General features: G+C 51.3%; 1 protein-coding gene across 3 annotated transcripts in view; it reads right to left on the bottom strand.

Annotated features, from left to right (window-relative positions):
• The window catches only part of NOL4L (nucleolar protein 4 like), a 46,422-nt gene extending 26,314 nt beyond the window's left edge, over positions 1 to 20,108 (bottom strand). The window contains exons 1-3 of one of the 3 annotated variants that reach the window (XM_053992910.1): positions 19,510 to 20,108; positions 15,833 to 15,944; positions 11,162 to 11,271 (exon numbers count right to left, since the gene is read on the bottom strand). In XM_053992910.1, coding sequence (XP_053848885.1) covers positions 11,162 to 11,271; positions 15,833 to 15,944; positions 19,510 to 19,581 — 294 coding nt within the window. In that variant the 5' untranslated portion in view covers positions 19,582 to 20,108. Of the gene's footprint in view, positions 1 to 473; positions 627 to 947; positions 1,022 to 11,161; positions 11,272 to 15,832; positions 15,945 to 19,509 lie in introns of those variants that run through there. The other 2 variants (XM_053992912.1, XM_053992911.1) reach the window with 2 other exon arrangements.
• Between the last annotated feature and the right edge of the window lie 586 nt (positions 20,109 to 20,694).

Here is a 20,694-nt window from a genome sequence, read left to right as displayed (position 1 = left end):
GGGCTGCACGATTCCCACCACCACCCCGGAGCCCCGCACCTGCCTCCCCCGCACCTGAACTTGCTCACAGGCGTTTGCTTTTCCATGCGAGGTGGGGACGGTGACTGATACCGCGCGGTGTGAAAGGGCACTTTGCTCTTCCCCCAGCACCGGGAAGCGAGTGTCGGGGGGGGGGGGGGGGGGGGGGGGGGACGGACCCGGTTTTGGAGGCGGTGGCCAAGAGGAGCAGCGCTGTGGGCTGAGCGGCCTGGGGTCCCCCTGTCCCCACCCTCCCCGACGGCCACGGGACCCCGGTGGGACGCGGTTCCCACGCGTGTGTCCCCGCAGCAGCGAGGTGCGAGGCGCCGGGCGAGAGTCCCCGTCCCCGTCCTACCCCCGCCCGCAGGTAAATAGATACACCCGCGACGGAGCCCTGCCCGCGCGTGTGCGGGGCTCAGCGTGCGGCGAGGATTGACACGTAAGTAGGGCTTTACCTCCAGGGAGGCGGCTATTTCCAGCACAATCCCCTCCCGGGGTCGGGGCTGGTGGTGATGGCGGCGCGGGGCCGGTGCCCGGGGATGGTTGGGGCCGGTGCCCGGGGATGGCCGGGGACGGAGCGCTCCCGCCGACGCCTCCTCCCACTTTCTTCGGCGCTTTTGTGCTCTTCCGGGCGCGGGGGAGCCGCGCCGGGCGCGGGGAAGGACGCGCCGCCCTCCCCCCCCCCGCCGCCGGGCAGCCGGGCGGGCGACCCGCAACTTCCCGGGGCCGCGGGGCGGCCGCTCCCCCCGGAGTTGGAGCCGGGCCCCGCGGCCACCGCCCCCCCCCCGCCCCGCCCCGCCCCGCCCGCCGGTGGCCCCCCCCCCTTCTCCCCAGCCCCGCAGCGCCGCGGCCGCGTGGAGCCCCCGCGCATCTCCCCCCGCCCGCCGCCCCGGGGCCGGTACCGGAGCCCCCCGCGGGCGGGCGCCTACCTGGAGCGGAGCCCGGGGCCTGCCGGCCTGCGCCAGCCCGGCGGCGCGGCGGGGAGCGCGGGGCGGAGGGACGGAGGGACGGAGGGAGGGGGCCCGGGCTGGCGGCGCTCCGGAGAGGCTGACAGCCAGCTGCTGCCCGGGGAGAGGGGCCGGCGCTGCGGAGCGCGTCACTCCCGGCTCCCGGGGGGGGTGGGGGGGCCGGGGAGGCGGAGGGGGGCGAGCGGGGCCCGGCCGCGGGCGGAGGGGGGGGGGGAGGCGGGGGAAGGGGAGCGGGGCCGCGGGGGGCGGGCGCACCGGGCCGGGCGCGGCGGGGGGCGCGGAGCCGCGCCTGGAAGAGCACATTGTGGAGGGCCGGGAGGGCCCTTCCCCGGGAGGAGACAATGTCCAGGGCCGGGAGCCTGCTGGAGAGCGCGAGAATGCGCGGCCGGGGCACGGTTCGGATCGACCAGGAGGGCCGCTACCCGCCCGGGCATCATCCGCTCCGCACGGCTCGGGGGGCTGCAGCCGATCCGGGGACCCTCTGCTCGGCACAGCACCGGGGGCTGCCGGCCGTCACGGCCCGGCCCGGGGACCCTCTGCCCGCCCGGCTCGGTGCGGCCCCGGGAGCTCCGTCCCCGGGTCCGCCCGTGCGCGGGTTTAAGTGCGGAGCCCCTGCAGCGAGCCCCGGGCGCGGTGGGTCCCGCAGCCCCTTCCCCGCGCGGTGGGTGCCGCGGTGCCGAATCCTTTTGTTCCCGAGGATTCTCCCTCGCTCCGCGGGAGCAAAAGGACCCCGCGCTGCCGGCAGCACCATCACCCACCGCCGCAGCCTCCGAACGCTGGAGCAGGGCTGTTGGGAAAACAGCGGCTTGCCCAGCAGATCTCTGGGCAGGGCACCGGCTGCCAGATCCCCGGGATGATGGGGATGCTGCGGCCCAGGTCTGGCAGGGCAGCGCTGGGGGTCCCGGCATCCCCCAGGCTGGTACACGCTGCCAGGCTGGGCTCCGAGGGCAGTGGGTCAATGACCTCTATCTCAGGTTGGGATCACCACGATGGGCTGGTGATCCCCACCACAGTGATGGGTGCCAGCATTGCAGCATCCCCCTCCCAGCCCACCTCATGTTTCACGATTTAATGGTTACAAAGGAAATGGTTTATGAAATAAACCAAGTGTAGCAGTTCAGTGTTGAGCCTACAATAGGCTGGTACCAGAAATGGTGCCAGAGCCAGGATGGAACTGCCAGGTTTGGGTTTATGGCTTGTTAGTGAGGATGTCCAATTATGATGTTATCTGTTCCAGCGTTAACCACCTCACTGCCAGCGAAGAGGCAAGGGAAGAGGGTGCCTCAGGAAGATGTGAGGCCAGAGGTGAAAATGGGCATCACTCACTACTACATTTCCATCTCCTCCATGCTGGTCCCTCAGCCAGAGGCTGAAATGCAAGCACGGAAACCCTGGGGGCTTTCCTCATGAGGCGGATGGCTGAGAGGCCAGAGGGCTGTGAGCCCCCAGCCACAGGGACTTCTCTGCACTCCCAGCTCCATGGCTGCTGCTCCTCCCTGAAGCTAAAGTAAAATCCTGACCATTTAAGGTGAACAGGAGCCTTGCCGAGAACCTCAGCAGAGCGGGCTTTAACCCCTTCCCATTGCTGGGCTTTGTTTACTCCTTGCACTTCCTTTGGCTTCAAGCTAGACCGGCTTAAAGCCATTTGAAAGAGCACATCCCCTGGGACTGAAGTGCCTGTCCCTCCATTTGGTGAGCTTGCAGAGGACACAAACTAGCCAGGATGCGAGTTTGAAGCACAGTCACTGTTCCGTGCTGCCTCACCATGTGGACACTCTTATTTTATACTAAGTGCCTTTGTGTGGGTTAGCTTAATCCACTTTGGAAATGGATTAACCTAAATTTCACATCGGCAAACTTAGCGTGGAACAGCCGGGTCCATGCAGGGAGTGAGGGAGGAAGAGGCATTCAGCAAGAGCTGCTGGGCAGGAGCTGTTCCCCGCGCAGGAGAGGGGTCCTGACCCCAAGGGGGGTCACTGCCGTTACAAGTGGGGTCACGAGCCCGACAGAAATGCAATTGTTTGTGCCAGCGCACGGGGTCACGAGGCTGGCAGAAGTGGGGCTCACCAGCGGAAGAGGGGCTGCCTCCAGAAACAGCCAGGGAGGCTCTGGGAAACAGCCCACCAAGCGCCTTTCTAGTGCGTATTTTTCCGATTCAAATTGTCTAGGGGGAAATAACTGGCAATTAGATATAGAATTGGTAATAATAATTTATCGAGTTGTCAGGAATGGGGTAAGTGCCTTATGAGATTACACATTAAAAAAAATGCACACCATAACAAACCAGTGCTGCTCTTACTATATCATATATATAATATACATCAAATATATTATTTATAAGTCGCTTCCTTCCTTCTCTCTTCACAATGTGTTCATTACTTCTGGTACCTGCCAGCCCTCTCACATGGACACAGATCTGCCCATGCAGAGAGCTTGGGGCTCCCTGTCTGACTGTGTTGGTCCAGCAGGGTCCTGCTGGATGCCACCAGAGCCGAGCTGCAGGTCCTGGGAAAAGCCATGTCCCAGCTGTGACAGCACCCACACCACAGAGCCTGCCTGAGCACCAGGCAGTGATGCTTCCAAGGGCATCGCTAACAACGACCTGACCTCATCTGTTGTCATTTCCTAAGGCAAGGCTCCGCAAGAATGCCAGGACTGCTGTCAAACCCAGGAATACACGACATTTAAGGCGCTGCAGGAGCTTAATTGAATGGTTGTGGTGCTATGGATTGTGGGCACAGGGATCTAGTGGTGGGAGCAGGGACTGCAGGCTCTGGCCATCACGCCAGAGGAGTCACTGACTCATGGACGACCTTGTGCGAGTCACTTGATGTTCTTGTGCCTCTGAAAAGTAGGTTAAATAACAAACGGGACCTCCTGCATTGGGTCCTCCGTGACCATCAAACCCTGCTGAGGAATAAGCAGTGAAATCCGATTCTCTCAGGGGCGAGGCCAGGAAGGAAATGGGCAGGAGGGACTGAAGGAGGGCATGGTATGAGGGGCAGACACAGCTTTTATCCACACAGTACCTTATCTGCCATCCAGAGCAGAGTCAGGGAAAAAATGGAGAGTAAAGATTTGGGAAACTTCATTATAGACCAGGTTCCTTGTGGGCTAAGGACTGTATTCGCACTTCATCCTGATCACTCCTTCCTTAGAATCAGCAGTAGTTAGCATCTGGAATGGGCATGAATAAAAGGGGTTTTCTCCTCCCAGGAGCCAAGACCAAGAGAAGGAAAGGAAATACAGCTCTGTACTTCACAGGGTACACCAGTCACTGCCAAATACAGGAGCAGGAAAGGAGTTGTTTCTGTGGATAGAATTTTCTTCTGGAGTACAGGGAATGGATGTTTGAAGGGACAGGTCCCTGGCAGTCAAATATCCCCTAACATTCCTTTCCACTGCCCAAACCCACAGCCCCAGTAGCGATGTCTGCACTGCTCTATACAGTGAGGACAACCCTCACAGCTTATCTCTTGGTCCCCCAAATCAGAATTAACCATACACAGAACCCCCACTAAACCCATTTTTGGCCATTCTCAAGTATTCCACACGATTCAGAATCCATCCTTGTGAGTAAAACTGACTCCTCAGCTCCTTCTGTGCACACACAACTCCTGGTGTGGGTGTGAGGGGTGTGTGCAAGCAGACAAGGTGCAAACCTGCCCACGCAGGTTGAACAGCAGCAGAAACAAAAGCAAGCACACAATTCAAGGTTAAAAAGCTGAACCACACAGCTGCATCTTCTGTAATAACGGAAATCATTAATAACAGTTTGCACTCTCAAAGTAGTTGCCATCCAAGCTCTTGAAGAGCTTTATTAGTGAGCAAGACCTCAGAAGTCTCTCTAAGGTATTATCCCCTTTTTAAAGGGAGAAGGCAATTAAGAAACAGCCATTTGTGTGACTTGATCAAAGTCAGTGTACAGCACATCAGCACCTGAGCTTTGAGATGATGCAGAACAGCCCACCATGCACAGCTTTCCACAGGAACAGGACAGATCCAACCGGATCCATGAGACCACTCCATGGACATTGCAATAGTGTTTTCCTTACTCTGAGGTTGACATCTTTACTTTTTCCCCTGGAAATATTTCCCAGCCCCACTTTACAGGCCCTGAACCAAAACCTTGTTTCCAGTTCTGCTGGGAACAGCTGCCTTTGATGCTGGTTAGCACACAAGGAACTGGGCAGCAGCTCTCCATGCCAAACAGGGAATGTACTGGGACAAATGAGGAATTAAAGAGAGGTAGTGTGGCTTCTGGCCCTGCTTATTCAGTGTTCCCAGACACAAGCTCATGCAGCATGGCTGCAGCAGGCTTCTGATACCAGATAATAGCCACCAGGATAGGTGTGTGTGGTGGAGAGTAATCAGTCCCAATTTCATTTCCCATGGATGGAGCTGCATGACAACCATAGCCCCACCAAGAGCCAGAGAAACTTCTAAATATCCCCCAGCCACTTCTCCAGGACCTTATCTGAGCTGCACAACACCATAAGGAAGTGAAGAGAGAGTGGGGAAGGGACCACCGGTGCATGAGAACAGACTGGAGCTGTCACATGGAGCAACTAAATACACCTGAGTACTTCAGGGGGGTGAATTGTCCCCAGCACCACTAGAAATGGGCAATGCCACCTCCTTTCTTATAGAAAACAGCATGATTAGCCCCAAAACAGCAAAGAGTCAGAGCCTTGGCATCACTTCTCACTGGAAGACAAGAGCTACAGTGGCAGGACTGACCCCAGCCAGCCCACGTCGGTCTCACACTGTTTGCTCGCAGCACACGTCATACTGAACAAACACAGAGCTCACCTGGAGCACTGGGAAAAGTACTGACAGATCCACACAGCGGGAAATAAAAGCTGCCGAGTTTTTACTAGCTGGGAATGCCAGAGTTAATTCCCAGTAAAAAAAAATGAGCTGCCCTTCACTGAAAGCCACCCATTCACACCAGGCTAAATGGATCGGTCATCTGACCTCCTGCATCTCATGAGCCTTTAGGCCAAGGATGAAAGTTTTGCTAAAGCATCTTTGCCAGTAAAGAACACTGGTGTGACAGCTGGACCTGGCTTTGCCTGGACTAACTCTGTCGTTAAGAGCAGATCCGAAGTTTCCCAGGCAAAGCCGGCTCCCGGCGGCAGAAGCTCTGTCCCCACTAGAGGGCTGCGCAGCCGAGCCCGCCGAGCAGCGAGCAAATCTGTTCCTAACTCGGTGTCTCCCTGTGCCTACGGCCGGTGGTCCCTTCTGTGCCTAAGGGTGCGTTTAGGGAACTTCTCCAGTGCTCAAAAATTAACTTAAAAGTCAGCAGCAGGAAACAAAGATCTTCCCAAAATACACAAAGCCTCTTGAATGAGAGCTATCTAGAGCTCAAGTCAAGTTGATCTAGAGATGTTTAACACCCTCTTTAATGGACTGGGAAGTACCTTATCATCCTCATGTGATGCAAACGCATCATCCCACTTCCTTTCAAGTACTGCCTGTTTCTGCCTTCCTCACCTCTGTGAACACACACAGCGGTTCTTCAGGATACTTTCATGAAACACTGAGCTAAATCCAGGTCCCAGGGCTTGTCCAGCAGCTGCCAGCTCTGCCAAATTTGCTCCTGGTCTCTGGACTGTGTAGAATGAGATGTCTGCAATTCTCACTACTGAACTTCCAGACTGAAAGTAAAAACCTAGTGTGCCATCCTCTGCGGCTGCAGGCTCCCCTCCCTGCCTTCTGCACCCCCAGGACTGGCTGGAGATGGCTCCAAAGCAGAAGGAAGCGAGTGAGCTGCCAGGGGAAGATGCATCTTATTTGCCCTCAGAGCCTCTGAGACACTGAAGTGAGCAAGCACAGTAATGGGTAGGCCAGAGAAAAAGGAGGAGGAATTCACATTGCCAACCAGCCTCTGGCCATGAGGCTCTGTGAGCTCTCAAATCCTGCAGAGGCTTGATCCTCACCAGCACCAGACAAGACCAACTCCATGCACATCGGTGGGATTTAAGCCCCTGCACCCCCCTTCCAGGATTATCCAGCTATCTGAGCTAAAACATTGCTTGAAACAGTGTTCTGAAAACCACCTCACATCCACGCACCGTCACACACTCCAGGCTTACAGGGAAATTACTGGATGGATGGGATGTGTGATGGTGTAGGACAAGGCTCTGTCCCTCTCAAACACAAGTCAGTGCAGCAAAGCCATAGCAACAAGGAAAACACTCTTCTTATTTCCCATCCAAGAGCAGCTCCTGCCATTCACTGATTGCGTGACCTTCTGCCAGCAGCCACTGAAGCAATCTTTGAAAACGTTTCTGTATCATTTAAACCTGGTTACTCGGCCCTGGACTGTTCCTGCCAAGGTACCAGCAACAACTCTGGAGCAGAGAGAGAGAGCCTGGCATTTCAGTGCTGGATTTGTCCTCTTAAAATCTTTCTATTCTTCCTGTCACCAGTGGAAACCCTGCCCAACAGCAGCATAAAAAATAAATCCAAGGCTGAGGTTGAGTAACACAGAAAAGACTGTCTGAAAAATGGCTGCAATAGAATAACTAATCATTTAAAAATGCTAATATTTAGTATTTGAAAATGAGGTGGAAGGATCATTATAGATAAATATCAAATATCTTCTATTCATTCCTTTTTGCTGCTAGATTGGGAAGGTCAGGAGTTCAGAGATGTTTTAATGCCTTGGAAGATACCATGAAATGGGGCTCTTTGGAAAGGGTAAGGGGCCTGATTTTTCACATATGTAAGAACTGGTAAAAAAAATGGGGATAAGGGAAGATTCCCACCCCAGAAGAGCCTGCATGTCCTATTGAACCCAGTATAAGCAACACGGGCCTCTGCTGTTTTCCACTGTCCCAGAACAGATGTTCTCCAAAAAATATATAGAAATATATTCTGTGGGAACTTTTCATTTTGTGAGCAATCATGTAAAAAGCTTCTCTTCTGGCATTTTTTTGTCCCTAAGCAGAGATAAAATGCTTTCTTTAAGGTTCTTCTGCCTGTGCTTCCTTCTGGAGACACTGGTGCCCTAATACTGATGTGCTTAGCAGCACTAATAGATTACACTTACATGTACTGTTGTTTTTTTTCTCTCTGAATAATGAAGTTAAAAGGCCACTTTGGCATAAATTCACTCATTGTTACCCCAAGTGAAGTGAGTTTCTCCTGGTGCTGCTGCATACAAATAATTGCTTTTGGCCAAAGCCAAGGGAAACATGAGTCCATTGCTTAATTTATTTCTATTAACACAATCAAATGTTAGTGAGAGGAAGGCAGCAAAGTGGCACAATGGCAGCGCTCAGCGAGAGCAGCCTGGATATGCTGGTAGATAAAACCCTTGCAGGGGATATCTGCGTAGAGCAAATTTTAAAAGCAGGTTGCATTTTCTGCCTGTTTTGCATTCGCATAGAAGTCAGAATTATTTCTACTGTCTTTAGAGGGCTCTTTCAGTTGGCAAACACCTGGAACTCCAAAAGCTGCAACACCTGAACTGTGCAACCCTAACCCTGGGGAAGGGACAGCAGCAGCCGGTGTCACACAGCCCCTGTTCCACAGACCACGCTCCACACAGACTGCCAGGTTCCTCCAGGAAAAAGGAATGGCACTGTTTTCTTTCCAGTGCAAAGTATGAAGAATAAAATTAGCAGGAGAATGCTTGTGGAGGGATCTGACCCCTCTTATTTGCATTATTACACACATTATCTTCAGGTAGCCTCAGCATTAGCAGCTCCAGGTCCAGCCACAGCTGCCTCAGGAGTGTGGCACTTGTTTTCATTCAAGTAACACCAGGGGAGGTTTAGGTTGAATCAGGAAAAATTCCTTCACCAAAGGGGTTGTCCAGCCCTGGAACAGGCTGCCCACCATCCCTGGAGGGATTTAAGCCATGTCAATGTGGCACTTGGGGACATGGTTTAGTGGTGGGCTTGGCAGTGCTGGGGGAATGGTTGGACTCAATGATCCTGAAGATCTTTTCAACCTAAACAATTCTATTAATTCCCCAGGGGAAGCCAGGGAATGTCCCATGTCAGAAGGGACTGCACTCAAATCCTGCTGGATTTTCCCCAGCAGGTCCAACCATCTGAATCCTCTCCAGACTTTTGTCATGATGGAAAATTTCAATGCTTCAGAAGTCTGAGCAATAGGACTGATCCTTTTTTTACTTTGCTCTCAGGAATCAGTTTCAGTAACATAGTGAACAGCAATTTTTACTTCTTCCAAACAGGTTTTTCCCTTGGCTGCTATGGCTTGAAAGCTTTGAAAGCTGCGCTGCAGTGTAACGACAGGAGCACAGGAGAAGGAAAACTTTAGAGGCAGGGAATAACATCAAATCATTTGATTTATGATCTAAACCAACAACTGCTGGTTGCCTCAGCTGGTCCCTTTTTGTTCCCGCATGACATACGCTTCTATTCCAATCTCTGCAAGCTTCAGGAGTATTCATGTTAGCAGCACGTTATATCGATCTAGTGACAGTTCCAGTGCAAACTGCTGCACCAAAATTCAGGGTATGAACTCTAAATTACCAACCAGAGTTCTCAAAACAAGCATCCCTAAGCAGGCAGCTCAAAAACTCAAGATCCACTACTGAAGCCTCCCAGCTTCTGGGTGGTTTGCTATCCTGGGAGTAAGATCAAACTGCAAGGTCAGTTTGCTACCTGTATAAACTGGATACAGGAGTTTAATGAAGCTTTGTAGCACGCTTCCCTTAAGCAGCTTCAGAGCCAAGAGGAACTGGTTGAAAATGCATAAATGGCTACAAGTCAAACCACTCGGTCCTCTGTATGCAGCAAACTTAACTTGAAGCAACCACTTCAAATGCTGAAAAGCACAGCCAGTTTTCATGGCCCTGAGTCCTTGGCCTTGGTGAAGAAAAGGATTGCAGGGTCTGCCACACCAATGCCACTCTGCCAGGAGGTGCACCAAGACCCAGCAAACAGTGCACGACCCAAAGGTGGTTGGAACATGTTGGCCTATTTATCCAGAAGTGGTCCCAAAGTAGCAATGAGGTGGCACAAAGGGGTACATCCATCCACTCCATGTGCACAGCCCAGTTCAGCCCAGTCCAGTTCAGCTCAGCTGCCCCCTAAATTGTCCACAGTTCTACTGCCTGACCCATCATGAGCACAAAACCTGGCACATCAGCCTTTAACCTTTCAAAACCTGAAACAAATCCTGAAAGTCACTCAAGTGTCAAAAAAGTGCAAAGGAAAAAGCTCTGAGATGCAGGAGTGCTTCCCACCAGATGCCATTTTGGCCTCCAGTAACAAGGTTTCACAACAGAAGTGATGGAGGAGCTCGGTATCCCTCCAGCAAACCCACACTTGGCACTTTACACCCTGGCAGTGATGCTCTAACCCACATCCCTTTAGGAAGCTGCTGGATAAAAGCCCCCATCGGGTGCTCAGACTCCCAGCAATGTTTTCCACCACAGCACCATGCAAACGCTGTCACATCTTGCCACTGGCAGCAATGTGTGAAATCAAGTTCAGGTTTCAGTGTGCTGGAAAGAAATTCCAGCACTGGCTTCCAGTGCAGATTGTGGGGAGCAAGTAAAACATACTTTTCTTTTTATAGACTGTTTCCATGGTGCACAGAGGTTCCCATAGCTAATTCTGCAGCTGCAGAACTTCAGAAAATTGCACAGCCTGGGTATAATCCTGTGGCAGGGTGCCCCATACATCCCCAAAGCAAAATCCAGTGGCTTAACACTGTCACCAAACAACAGAGCCGTGTCCCACTTTGATGTGGGAGCAGAGCGGCTGCTGCTGAACCCCCTCAAGTTGCTGAGCAGTTTAAGAGAGCCCCAGAGCAACCAAAGCCAGGTCTGGGCTTCAGACCCCATCTGCTAAAGCTCCCAGACATCAGTGGGAGATAAACAAATTACTACTTGCCATATATATTTTTAAAACAATTTCTTAGAAGTGTCGTATGTCTAAAGAACAAGCAGACTGTTACAAGCAATAACTTAATCAATCCCATCTCTGCCTCTCTCTGCTGGCACAACTCTGAAGCAGCTCAGCTTCCAGGAGATCCAGGATACACTGCCTACCAACTTCCTGTGCTTGGTCAGAGCCTGACCAGCTCAGACAAACCAGCCATTCCCAAAAACATCCTCCTGGAATCAAAGTGTCCCTCCCCATTGCTCCGTTCAGCCCCTCGGCACAGGCAGATCCTGGCGCATCACTCACCTGCTCCTGGGAATTCATCACCCGCAGCTTCATCTGCTTCAGGTAGGTTGAGGTGAGGGGCATGTTGTAGTCAATGATCCCAGAAACCAAGGAGGAAGGTGGCTCACTCTCTGAAGAACAGAGGAAAAGCTTTATTTAGATGAGGGACCTGCAGGTATGTTCTTGTAACTCAGGGGTATTTAGGAGAACTTCAAATCCCTGGCAAAAGCCACCCGCTGAGAGAAGGTTCCTCTAAGAACACGACCCCACCAAGAACATAATTACAGAACAGATGTTGTCTTGGGAAAAAAAATAAAGAAAAAAAAAAAAAAAAAAAGCATTGCTGTAATCTGTGAAAAAAATGACACATAATGTGTAATTTTTCAGTGTCCCCCAAATTTGAGAAAGAAATCGAGTCTTGCTGAAGCCTCAGAAGTGCTTCCATGCACATGGGATTTATGCAGGGGGTGTTGAACAAGGATCTATTTGCAGCTTGCTTCAGCATTGCGAAGTCTTGCCAATTTTGCTGGGATTCCCTCAGGTAGGAGTTAACATTAAGGCAACGTATTAAGTATCTCTATCTGGTGATGAAGATTATTTTTAACATCCTCATTAAAACACAAACTTAATTTTAGAGATCTTTAATTTAAATTGTTCCTGTTGATTCCTCTGGCTGCATCACATTGAGCTCTAGAGATGGCTCCAGGTTTGGATGCTCCTGCAAATCACTCTCTCTGGCCGGGTCGAGTCCACAAAGTAAATTCTCAGTGATTTCTCTGAATTCTCAAAGATTTTTTTGCTCTGCCACCACCACTACGGATCCTGCAGGACACAGAGCATGGAGGCTGCTGGAATGGTCTGTTGTAACACTGAATTTGCAGGCTCACACAGTGGGTTTGTCCAGGAGAAAAGCTGCCATTGTCCACAGGGATGGCCGATGGCTACAAGCAAGATTTCTTTGCCCTCAGCACAGGCAGATGCAAGTCTGGAGAATTAATCCAGCCTTCAGCACATGCTGAAGAGATGTGTGGTACCCGCTGGACAGGGACCTTAAGCAGCAATGGGGGAAGAAAGATTCCCAGGAGCTGAAGGTGAACTTATGGTGGGAGGTTTCCATTCCTGGTTCTGCATCTCCCTGGCTGGCTTGCATTTTCTGGGGTCACTGGTTTCACAGGCATGTGTGACAGAGCCCCTTGAAAAAGAGCCTTCACAAAATGTTTTACAGCACCTCAGAAAAGCCATCAACCCAATCCTAATGGACCTGCTTCTCAGAAATGCTGAGTATAAAAAAATCCTGTTGGAACTCAGCAGACCTGAAGATGCTCCACACCTCTGGAAACACATCTATCATGCCTGATTAAGAAATTACCTGACCCCAAAACTGCCTGTAATTGACTTAAACATCACAAAGGTCTCTGCAAATCTTCTCTATCAAGACATTGACTGGGTCCATGGATATACAATGCTTTTTTCTCAGGCTCATCTAGTCCATTCCTGGGCAGATAGAGCATTCCTGCCTGTGGGTGCAGGGAAGGGTGGCTAGCGCCACTCAAGACATCCATTTGCCCAAATATGAACGTCCAAAGCTTTTAGGAACCTTGTAAACTGACTCCTCCATCTTTTCTCATGGCTGTATGTCAGCAGTCTCTGTCACGCTTTGACCTACAGATTAGGAGCACTTATATGTCTCTATAACACCCAAAGTAAACCTTTATTGTGCTGTGCACAGATGCTGTGCTGTGATGAAAAGATGCTAAAATCCCAGTGCAAGGGGAGCTTTTCACAGGAACAAAACCTGCCACCTTCCCCAGCTGGCTGAGTCCCTAAGAGTTTGGGAAAGCATTTGCTTAGAGTAACATGGATCGAGCTGCTCTCTGCTGAAGCACAGGCACGGATGAGGTGAGTGCTTGGGATCTCTGAGGATGATAAGTTGCTCTCCTGCCATTCCCCACTCCACTGCTCAGCACTGCAGAGATGAATGAAGCTGAACAGGAGCAGCTCAGCAACTTCAGATGGGGAGGAAGAGGGAGGTAAGTGATCTTTTAGTGCTTGGATTCTGCCTGAAACCATTCTGATGTAAATTTGGAACAATCCCATTAGAGGCCACAAATTTAATGTGAATTTGTGCAACTGCACCACATAAGGGTTTGAGCCTAAGAAACCAAACCCTTTTTTTTTTTTTTTCTTTTTCTAAGTTATCTGGGAAAGAAAGAAAACCTTTGTTTTAAAAGGCCTGGGGGCTCCACAGGAACAATCCTCACACCCTATGTCACAAGAGGAAGCTCCTGGAATCCTTTAGCTCATTTTTCAGTTATCTCTATCACATGCCCCACATCCTGGACACACAGATGCAACAGGCAGAAATGGTTTTGATCCTAGTTCCACATTTTTATCACTCCACAATAATTACTCCTAATTTAATAACACTGTAAAGAGATCCCAGTGAAGTCCAGTGACGTTCAAACTTTCCCACAAGCAAGACAATTTGCTTTTATGAATGATGTGGGTGCCCTGCAGGGTTTGATGTCAGATATGTTTAATTAGGGATTTCTGTGATCACAAATTAAATGTGTTCAGATTTCTTTCACAGACAAGAGAAGTAGAAAGAGATGGGAATGGCTCAAATTTTGTCATCTTACTGAGTTAAACTTTACCTGTATGTGCCTCTGTGTGTGTATGCAAGTGCATACACCTCAGTAATTCTTCTATGACCCCAGTGGTTTTTTTAGGTGATTCACTCCTGATAAATTCCTGAATACGTGTTAGTGAAATCAGACACCTTTCCACAGGAAAAGTAACCTTATCTAATCTACTTAATGCATTTTCACATGTACTTAGTCACTATTTAGGTGCTATTCAGGCAGAGAAGCACTTCTGTCCTTTCATTCAGGGTGGGTAAGGCTTTTTACCTGTGGGATCCTTTGTATTCCTGATTTATTTATTTTTAAGAGAACTGCTAAGGGGAGAAGCTTTATGAAAATAATCAATAACTGATATTAATATAGAAATTTGTTCAGGACAGATGGATGTCAGCCTTGATCATGTTTCCCACAGCTAGGACCACAGTGGGAGGGATATCCAGAACCAGGTGTTCCCTGAGCTGCCTCTGAACTGGGATGGGTGTGTGTTGCTGGGAAAGGCACAGGAGATGCAGGATGGTGGGTGGGTGGAAGTCCCTGAAGGAAGACCAGGTTGGACAGGGCTTTGAGGAACCTGATTTAATGGAACGTGTCCCTGCCCTTGGCAAGGGGTTGGGATGAGATTGACATTAAGGCTCCGTCCAAACCTAACCAGGCTGTGAATCTGTGAAGGGACAACAACCCTTTTTATCAGCTGCCTCCTGAAAATGGATCCCAAGCTCTGGAACTGGCAGCTCAGCTACTGCCAGGCATTTCGGAAGATGTCCTGGTGTGGGTGAAGCCAACAAGTGACATCCCTGTTGGCCTGGCTCATGCCATCACCCTTCCTGTTCATGAGCTGGCTGCTGCTCAGAACGTCATCCGTGACGGACGCGGTGCAATCCGTGTGAAGGTCAGGTTTGCTCCCAGCAAGGCCAAAGGCCAAAATTTTCTGGATGTAATTGGAAAGAGGGATCAGGCCCTTAGCTGGCAGAGTGGGAAGTGGTGTGGTAATGGAGCTTCAACTAATAGAATTCACATGGAGCTATTTGAGAGAGTTTTTGACAGTTTTTAAAAAATCTAAAGAGTGCAAAACATTTCAGCCACTACCTTTGGCTAGATGGCACATAATCCACTTACACAAAACCTCTGGGATGTCCATAGCTCTGCTCCCAGCAGTAACAGTTGGCAATCAGCATTTAATACTAGAAATTCTCTATTGTTGCACCTTTTGTTCCTTAAATTCTGCTTCCCCTCCTGATAAGAGCTGCCAAATGAGCCACTTTCCCTTGCCACTTTTGAAACAGACCAACTCCCTGCACTTTGCTTAGGTTTTTTTTAAAAGAAGCAACTTTAATGGCTGAAATCAACATCACTTTGCACTTGCTTTGCACTTGATCATGAAAACAAGTTTGTAATTCAAAAAACAACTACACAAACATTTAACCAGCTGCTCTGGAAGAGAACCTGGTCCCATCTTCTTCCCACTCCTGCTCTCTCTTAGACCTAAGAAGCTACAGATTGGATCTGTCCACAAAAGAACTATAAGGAGTCAACCACCTCAGTGGCCACACTAACTGTGTGTGTACACAGGCACAGCGTAAATGTGATTGCCAAAACACTTGCCATTATCTAACTCAGGATCATGTGCTTATCTATTAAGTGTAAATTGCTTCTTTATCAGAAACTTCAGCTATTCAGACATATTCTGTGTCTTTCAATACAAAATTAGCAGTTCCAGGGAAAAACCTGAGGTTATTTTTTTAAGACATTGAGGTTTCCACCCTCACATGGTGGGTGATTGCAGCCATATCTGTGGTATTTCTGACCCATGTTTTGGGCGGCACTGGGGAAGCTCGGAAAGAAAGCCAGGCTGCTTCTGCTCCCTAAGCTGTAAGAAGCAGGTTTAAGCAATTCCTTCAGCTTGGCTATAAGATGAAAAATAGCCCAGGTTAGGCAAACCCTTAGGTGATGATGTATCTCCTGGGCAGGACAGTATCTGGCAGCTCTCGGTGGCACTGTGCTGCTGCAAAATGCAGAGTCAGCTCTGCTGGCAGAAGTCACTCGCCTTTACCTTTGGGCTCCAGGCCATTGGAGTTGAAATGCATCCTCTTCTGGCATTCAGTGCAACTCATCAGGAACCTGGTCACAGCTTCTCTCGGGAGGAAAGCATAGGTCTCTGCAATCTGAGGAAACAACAGAGAGCTGTAAGTCCTGGGAGAGGGAGAACGGGGTGGAGAGCGCAGGACCACGGGCACAACTCGTAGCCACACGTTGTCGCCTCCAGCCCTAAATTCCTCCCACTTTGGGAGGGTAACTGGTGTGCCAGAGAGGCCCCAAGACACAAATGAACAGACCTTTGGTATCCCTCCATACCTATGCCTTCTCAGAAACTCCTTCCCATTCCCTCTGGAAGTCTGGGAAGAGCAAAGCTATGAATGTGTAAGAATCAAATGTGAAAGTAAGGCCTCGTCAGCTCTGTTTGCATTGTTAATTACCATCACATCACTAACCTGAAGAATCCATTAATCTTTTGTAAGGGCAGGTCACTTTTTCCCACAATGACAATCAATTACTGTTAATAATACTTTGCACTTCTGTGACATATTTTATCTAGGGAATTGAAAACATTTTCCCAAACAGTAATGAATTAAGTCTCCTGAACCTTTGTGGGATATATATTTTACAGATGAGGAAAAGCTAAGGATAAATATTTTGAAACTTGAATGCTTGAAGTTAAACACTAGATCCAGACCTAAGCACCCACAGAAGGAGTCTGGTAATCCCTGTTATTGAAATTAATTCCTGCCAGCAGTAATTTTATGGTATTTCTAAAGATCAAGACTAGGTTATTTGGAGAAGGAATGAGTCAATTTTAATGTGGACAAAGTTCTTTAAGGCCATAAAAGACCATCAAATCTTGGAGTCTGACCTGTGTAGCATAAGTCACGAAACTTCACCCAGGTTGTCCTGCAGCCCAGTGGCCTGTGGTTTGCCTAAAACATCATCCAGGAAGCCATCTGGTCTTAATTGGAAGGCATTAAAAGGTGGAGAGCCCACCTCTTACTTTGGGCTGGCTCCTATGGTTAATCACCCATCCTGTTTGGTCTAAGTGACTTGTGAGCACTGCGGTTCCCAAACCAGGGGCCGTGACCCCCACAGGGGTCACAGCACTTACAAGTGGGGTCATAAAGCAGACAGAAATTCAATTGTTTGTGCCAGTCCTCGGGGCTGTGAGCCCGGCAGAAGTGGGGCTCAGGACGGGAAGTGGGGCTGCAATCAGACACCTCGTGGGTGAGGGCTGGTGACGGGGCTGAGCTGGGAGGACGGCCCAGGATGTCCTGATCCCCCTCCTCTGGCCGGTGGGCATTGTCCTCCTGCCTGACATAGTTAGCAAATAATTCCGAAATTCTAAAAGTCCACATTAAATACAAAAATACCTAAATTCCACACATTTTTCTACCCGAGGGGGTGCTGTTCTAGAAGCGAAGCAGCGGGGCAGGGGCAGAGGCTTTGCTGGATCATGGCTAAGGCAGCGCCGTGCCCGGCTCTGCGGTGGGAGGGAGCCGCATCCATCTCCACTGCGCGGCAGCAGAGCCCGGGCTTTCACACGCACAGAATGCCAGATGGGTGGAAAGTTCAGGCGGGGACCTTGTCCCAGCGCTCAAATGGAGGCTGCACTGCCTGGTCCTCATGGGATTCTCCTCCTATTTAGCTGAAGCCCCAGCGAGCTCTGTTGTGGCCGAGCGGATGCCAGCTCAGTCTTTGCCTCGGTGCGATTTTATTGATGCATGAGCACAAGGGATTCCCGCAGAAACGCTGAAATGAGGGGCCTGGAAATTGCTGGTGGCAGCCGTGGTGGGGTGTCGCAGGCAGGGAACTGTCCCCGCCTGCTGCCTGCCAGGCTCAGCCACCTCCCTGCCTCTTTGGCTCCAGCAAGCCCACAGTCTCTGCTGCAAATGTTCGGCTAATTTTAGTGATACAGTTGTTATTTCTCAGCTGATTTGATGCTCTGCAGAGCAGACAGCTTCCTTGATGAGTTATCTCCCATCCAAACTCCCTTTCTGATTGCCTCCCTCCGGAGGTCATGGACAAGGGCAAACTCTCCAGTGTCTCTAATCAGAAGTGGTGGGGAAAGGGAGCAGGGAGAAGGAGGCAGGGGACCCTGGAGCCTCCCAACTGGCTACACAGCAGCGTCCCTTTGTGCACCCGTGCCAGGCGTGGCGTGTGCTCTGCACCATTTCACCTTCCAGCTCAGGCTACAAAGGTGCTCTGGGCAGCAAGGGCAGGAGTGAGGGCAGGAGCGGGGCTGGGCAGCCCAGCCAGCAGCGTCCTGCCAGGTCAGGAGGGGATACACGCTGCTAATGTGATGATCTCAGCTCAAGAGGGAGATGAGGGGTGGAGCGTGAAGCTCTCTGACTGCTGTGAGCAGGCCTGGGAAAACAGACGGATCCAGCCTGCTCCCCTGGGGCTGTGCAGGGCACAGATTAGTCCTCCAGAGAGATGAATTGAAGGAATTAGGGAAGGGTCGGAGTGGTCTGCTGGGGAAATGAGCAGAAAGTTTTTGAATTGTGGTCATGCTGCTGGGGCTGCCCCCCCTGGACCATAGAAAGGTCAGTGCATGCCCCAGCCCCCAGCCCCACGTTCTGCCGCAGGGACAGGACTGGAGTGCTCAGGGCACTCAGAGCTCATGCCATGAGCTCTGTGTGCAGAGCCCTGCTCCCTGGGGACTCCCACCACATGTGGGAGGCTGCAGGGCACTGGGCTGCCTCAACAGCACTGCCAGCACCACAGTGTGGATGGAGCAGGGACACGGGCAGGACAGACTCCAACCCTGTGCTGACTCTGGCAGCACACTGAGCTGTGCAGAACCTCAGGCATCATCACGGAGATGAGGGCAGTCTGCAAAGACCTCTCTGTGACATTGTATACACCAGAGAGATGAGCTGCCAGCAAGCCGCTTCTGTCTCTAAGCGACCTGGTCCTTAGGGCTGTGGGATTCAAGGGAGTAGCTTGGTTCTGGACAGTAAATTCAGCTCTTCTTGTAAAAGGAGAGCCCAAACATTTGCATCGAAGGGCTGTGCAGAGTCAGGAGAAACAGCAAGCTCCCTGGAGAAGCACACTTCAAGCTAAATTATTCCTGACCTAACTAGAGTGGTGTTTCAGGGTGGATAGAGCTGATTCTTGGCATCCATAGAACCAAGGAACCAAGACAAGCCTTAGCTTGGTGCCTGCCTCCATTTTGTAACTGAGGAAACCCACGATGGGTAGGAGAGGAGGGAAAGGCCACGGCCATGCCCCAGTCCCCCTGTCTGGCTGCTCCTGACCTTCAAGGCCCACACGAGACATTTCCCTCTGGCTGAGGAAGACATGGAGGCAGATGACCAAGAGCAAGCAAGTGACTGGACAAGCATTCTCTCATCCATCACTAATACGGAGGATTTCTCTTCCTTTTCCCTTCAGACATGCACAGTGTCTTTGTATGATTCCCCTGCTCTCTCCTCTCCCGGCAGCCGCGCTGTGCTGCCGCTGCAGCCCGGATTCCCATCCCCGAGCACAGCTGCTCTGCCTTTAAACCCCTCCTTCCTCACGCCTCCCCGCACAGGCACACTGGGCTCTCTGCCTCGCCTCTGCCTCCCGCCAGTGGCTCTGCTTCTACCTGCCCTGTCGTCCCCATTCCCGAGGGACTGTCCCTCCCGCAGCCCCTCCGCTCCAGTGCCCGCCCTGCCCGGGGCACGGGGGGACTCTCACCGCTCGGTAGGTTTTCTTCTGCCCGGCATGTTTGGGTGCTTTGCCCGGCTCCGACGAGCTTTCCACATGCATCGAGTAGATGATGTCAAAGAAATCTTCCACCACAGCCACGCGTTTGAGAGAGATGCCCTCGGGCTCCGACAGTCCATCTGCCCCCTACAACAGTGCAGGCAAGTTGAGTTAGTGTCAGCGATGGGTGACAGGGGTGACGAGATCGGCCCGGGGCTAATGTGGTTGGAGGGGGCAGAGTGGCTGTGCTCCCGCCTCGGGCTGCCTTGGGCACGGGGGATGTGGGGGATAAATTAAACATCGCTTCAGGGAGGATCCTGCTGTAGCCAGGGCAGTGGCGGCTGCTGCTGTCGTGCTGCTAAAGCTGGCAATGAAATTGGGCCAGGAATAAAAACAAGGGAAGAGTCCAGAGTGGAGTCACAACTGATCAAGAAATTCAATTTCTGTAATGTGGGATGGTTTTGCTAGGCGGGGAACAGGCGGGGGAAGCTCTTTAGACCTGCACATGGTGTTAAACCATCCTGGGAAGCCCTGAGATGTGAGGTACTCTTGCTGGCTGCAGTCCCTGTGGACATGGATCAGCCAGCAGGACAAGGTTTCACTGTGATGCCAGGATACAGCCCCTAAAGGAAGGAGCCAGCATCCCCTCCTTCCCTGCACTGACCTTTCCAAGGCTCCCTCCCTCTCACAGACGCAGAGCAGCTGAGCGCTGGCAGCAGCAGCACAGCTCTTTGTGTGTTCGGATGTGCTGGAGAGCAGGAGGCAGTAATTCTGCCACACGACAGTGGTGACAGACTGATGGGAGTGGGAAGTGTGGGGAGCAGTGCTCCTCCGAGCTGACTGGCACCAACGGTGTCAGCTCACACTGGCAGGGTATGCCGTGGGAAGGGGAGGCAGCCTCTGGGACCCAGCAGCTGCTATCAGCACTTGGCACAAAGCACCAGGGCAGGAAGGGCTAGTGGGAGGTGGTCAGTGGCTACTGTAATGGCAGGGGAGACCGAGAAAAGGCCAGACTTTGGGAGGTCATTTAGCTTGCTCCTTGAAAAAATGCCATTTTTGCATAGACAAAAAAAATTAAATTATCTATCTGTCTATCTATCTATCTATCTATCTATCTATCTATCTATATTACATCCCTTTAAGGGCTGCTTTCCAAAAGGAATGCATGGATGTTTT

Source organism: Vidua macroura, chromosome 17 (assembly GCF_024509145.1).
Source record: "Vidua macroura isolate BioBank_ID:100142 chromosome 17, ASM2450914v1, whole genome shotgun sequence".
In the NCBI taxonomy this organism is placed as follows: Eukaryota; Metazoa; Chordata; class Aves; order Passeriformes; family Viduidae; genus Vidua; species Vidua macroura.
Note: the sequence above shows the minus strand (reverse complement) of the source record. Positions and strands in the feature narration are given on the sequence as shown.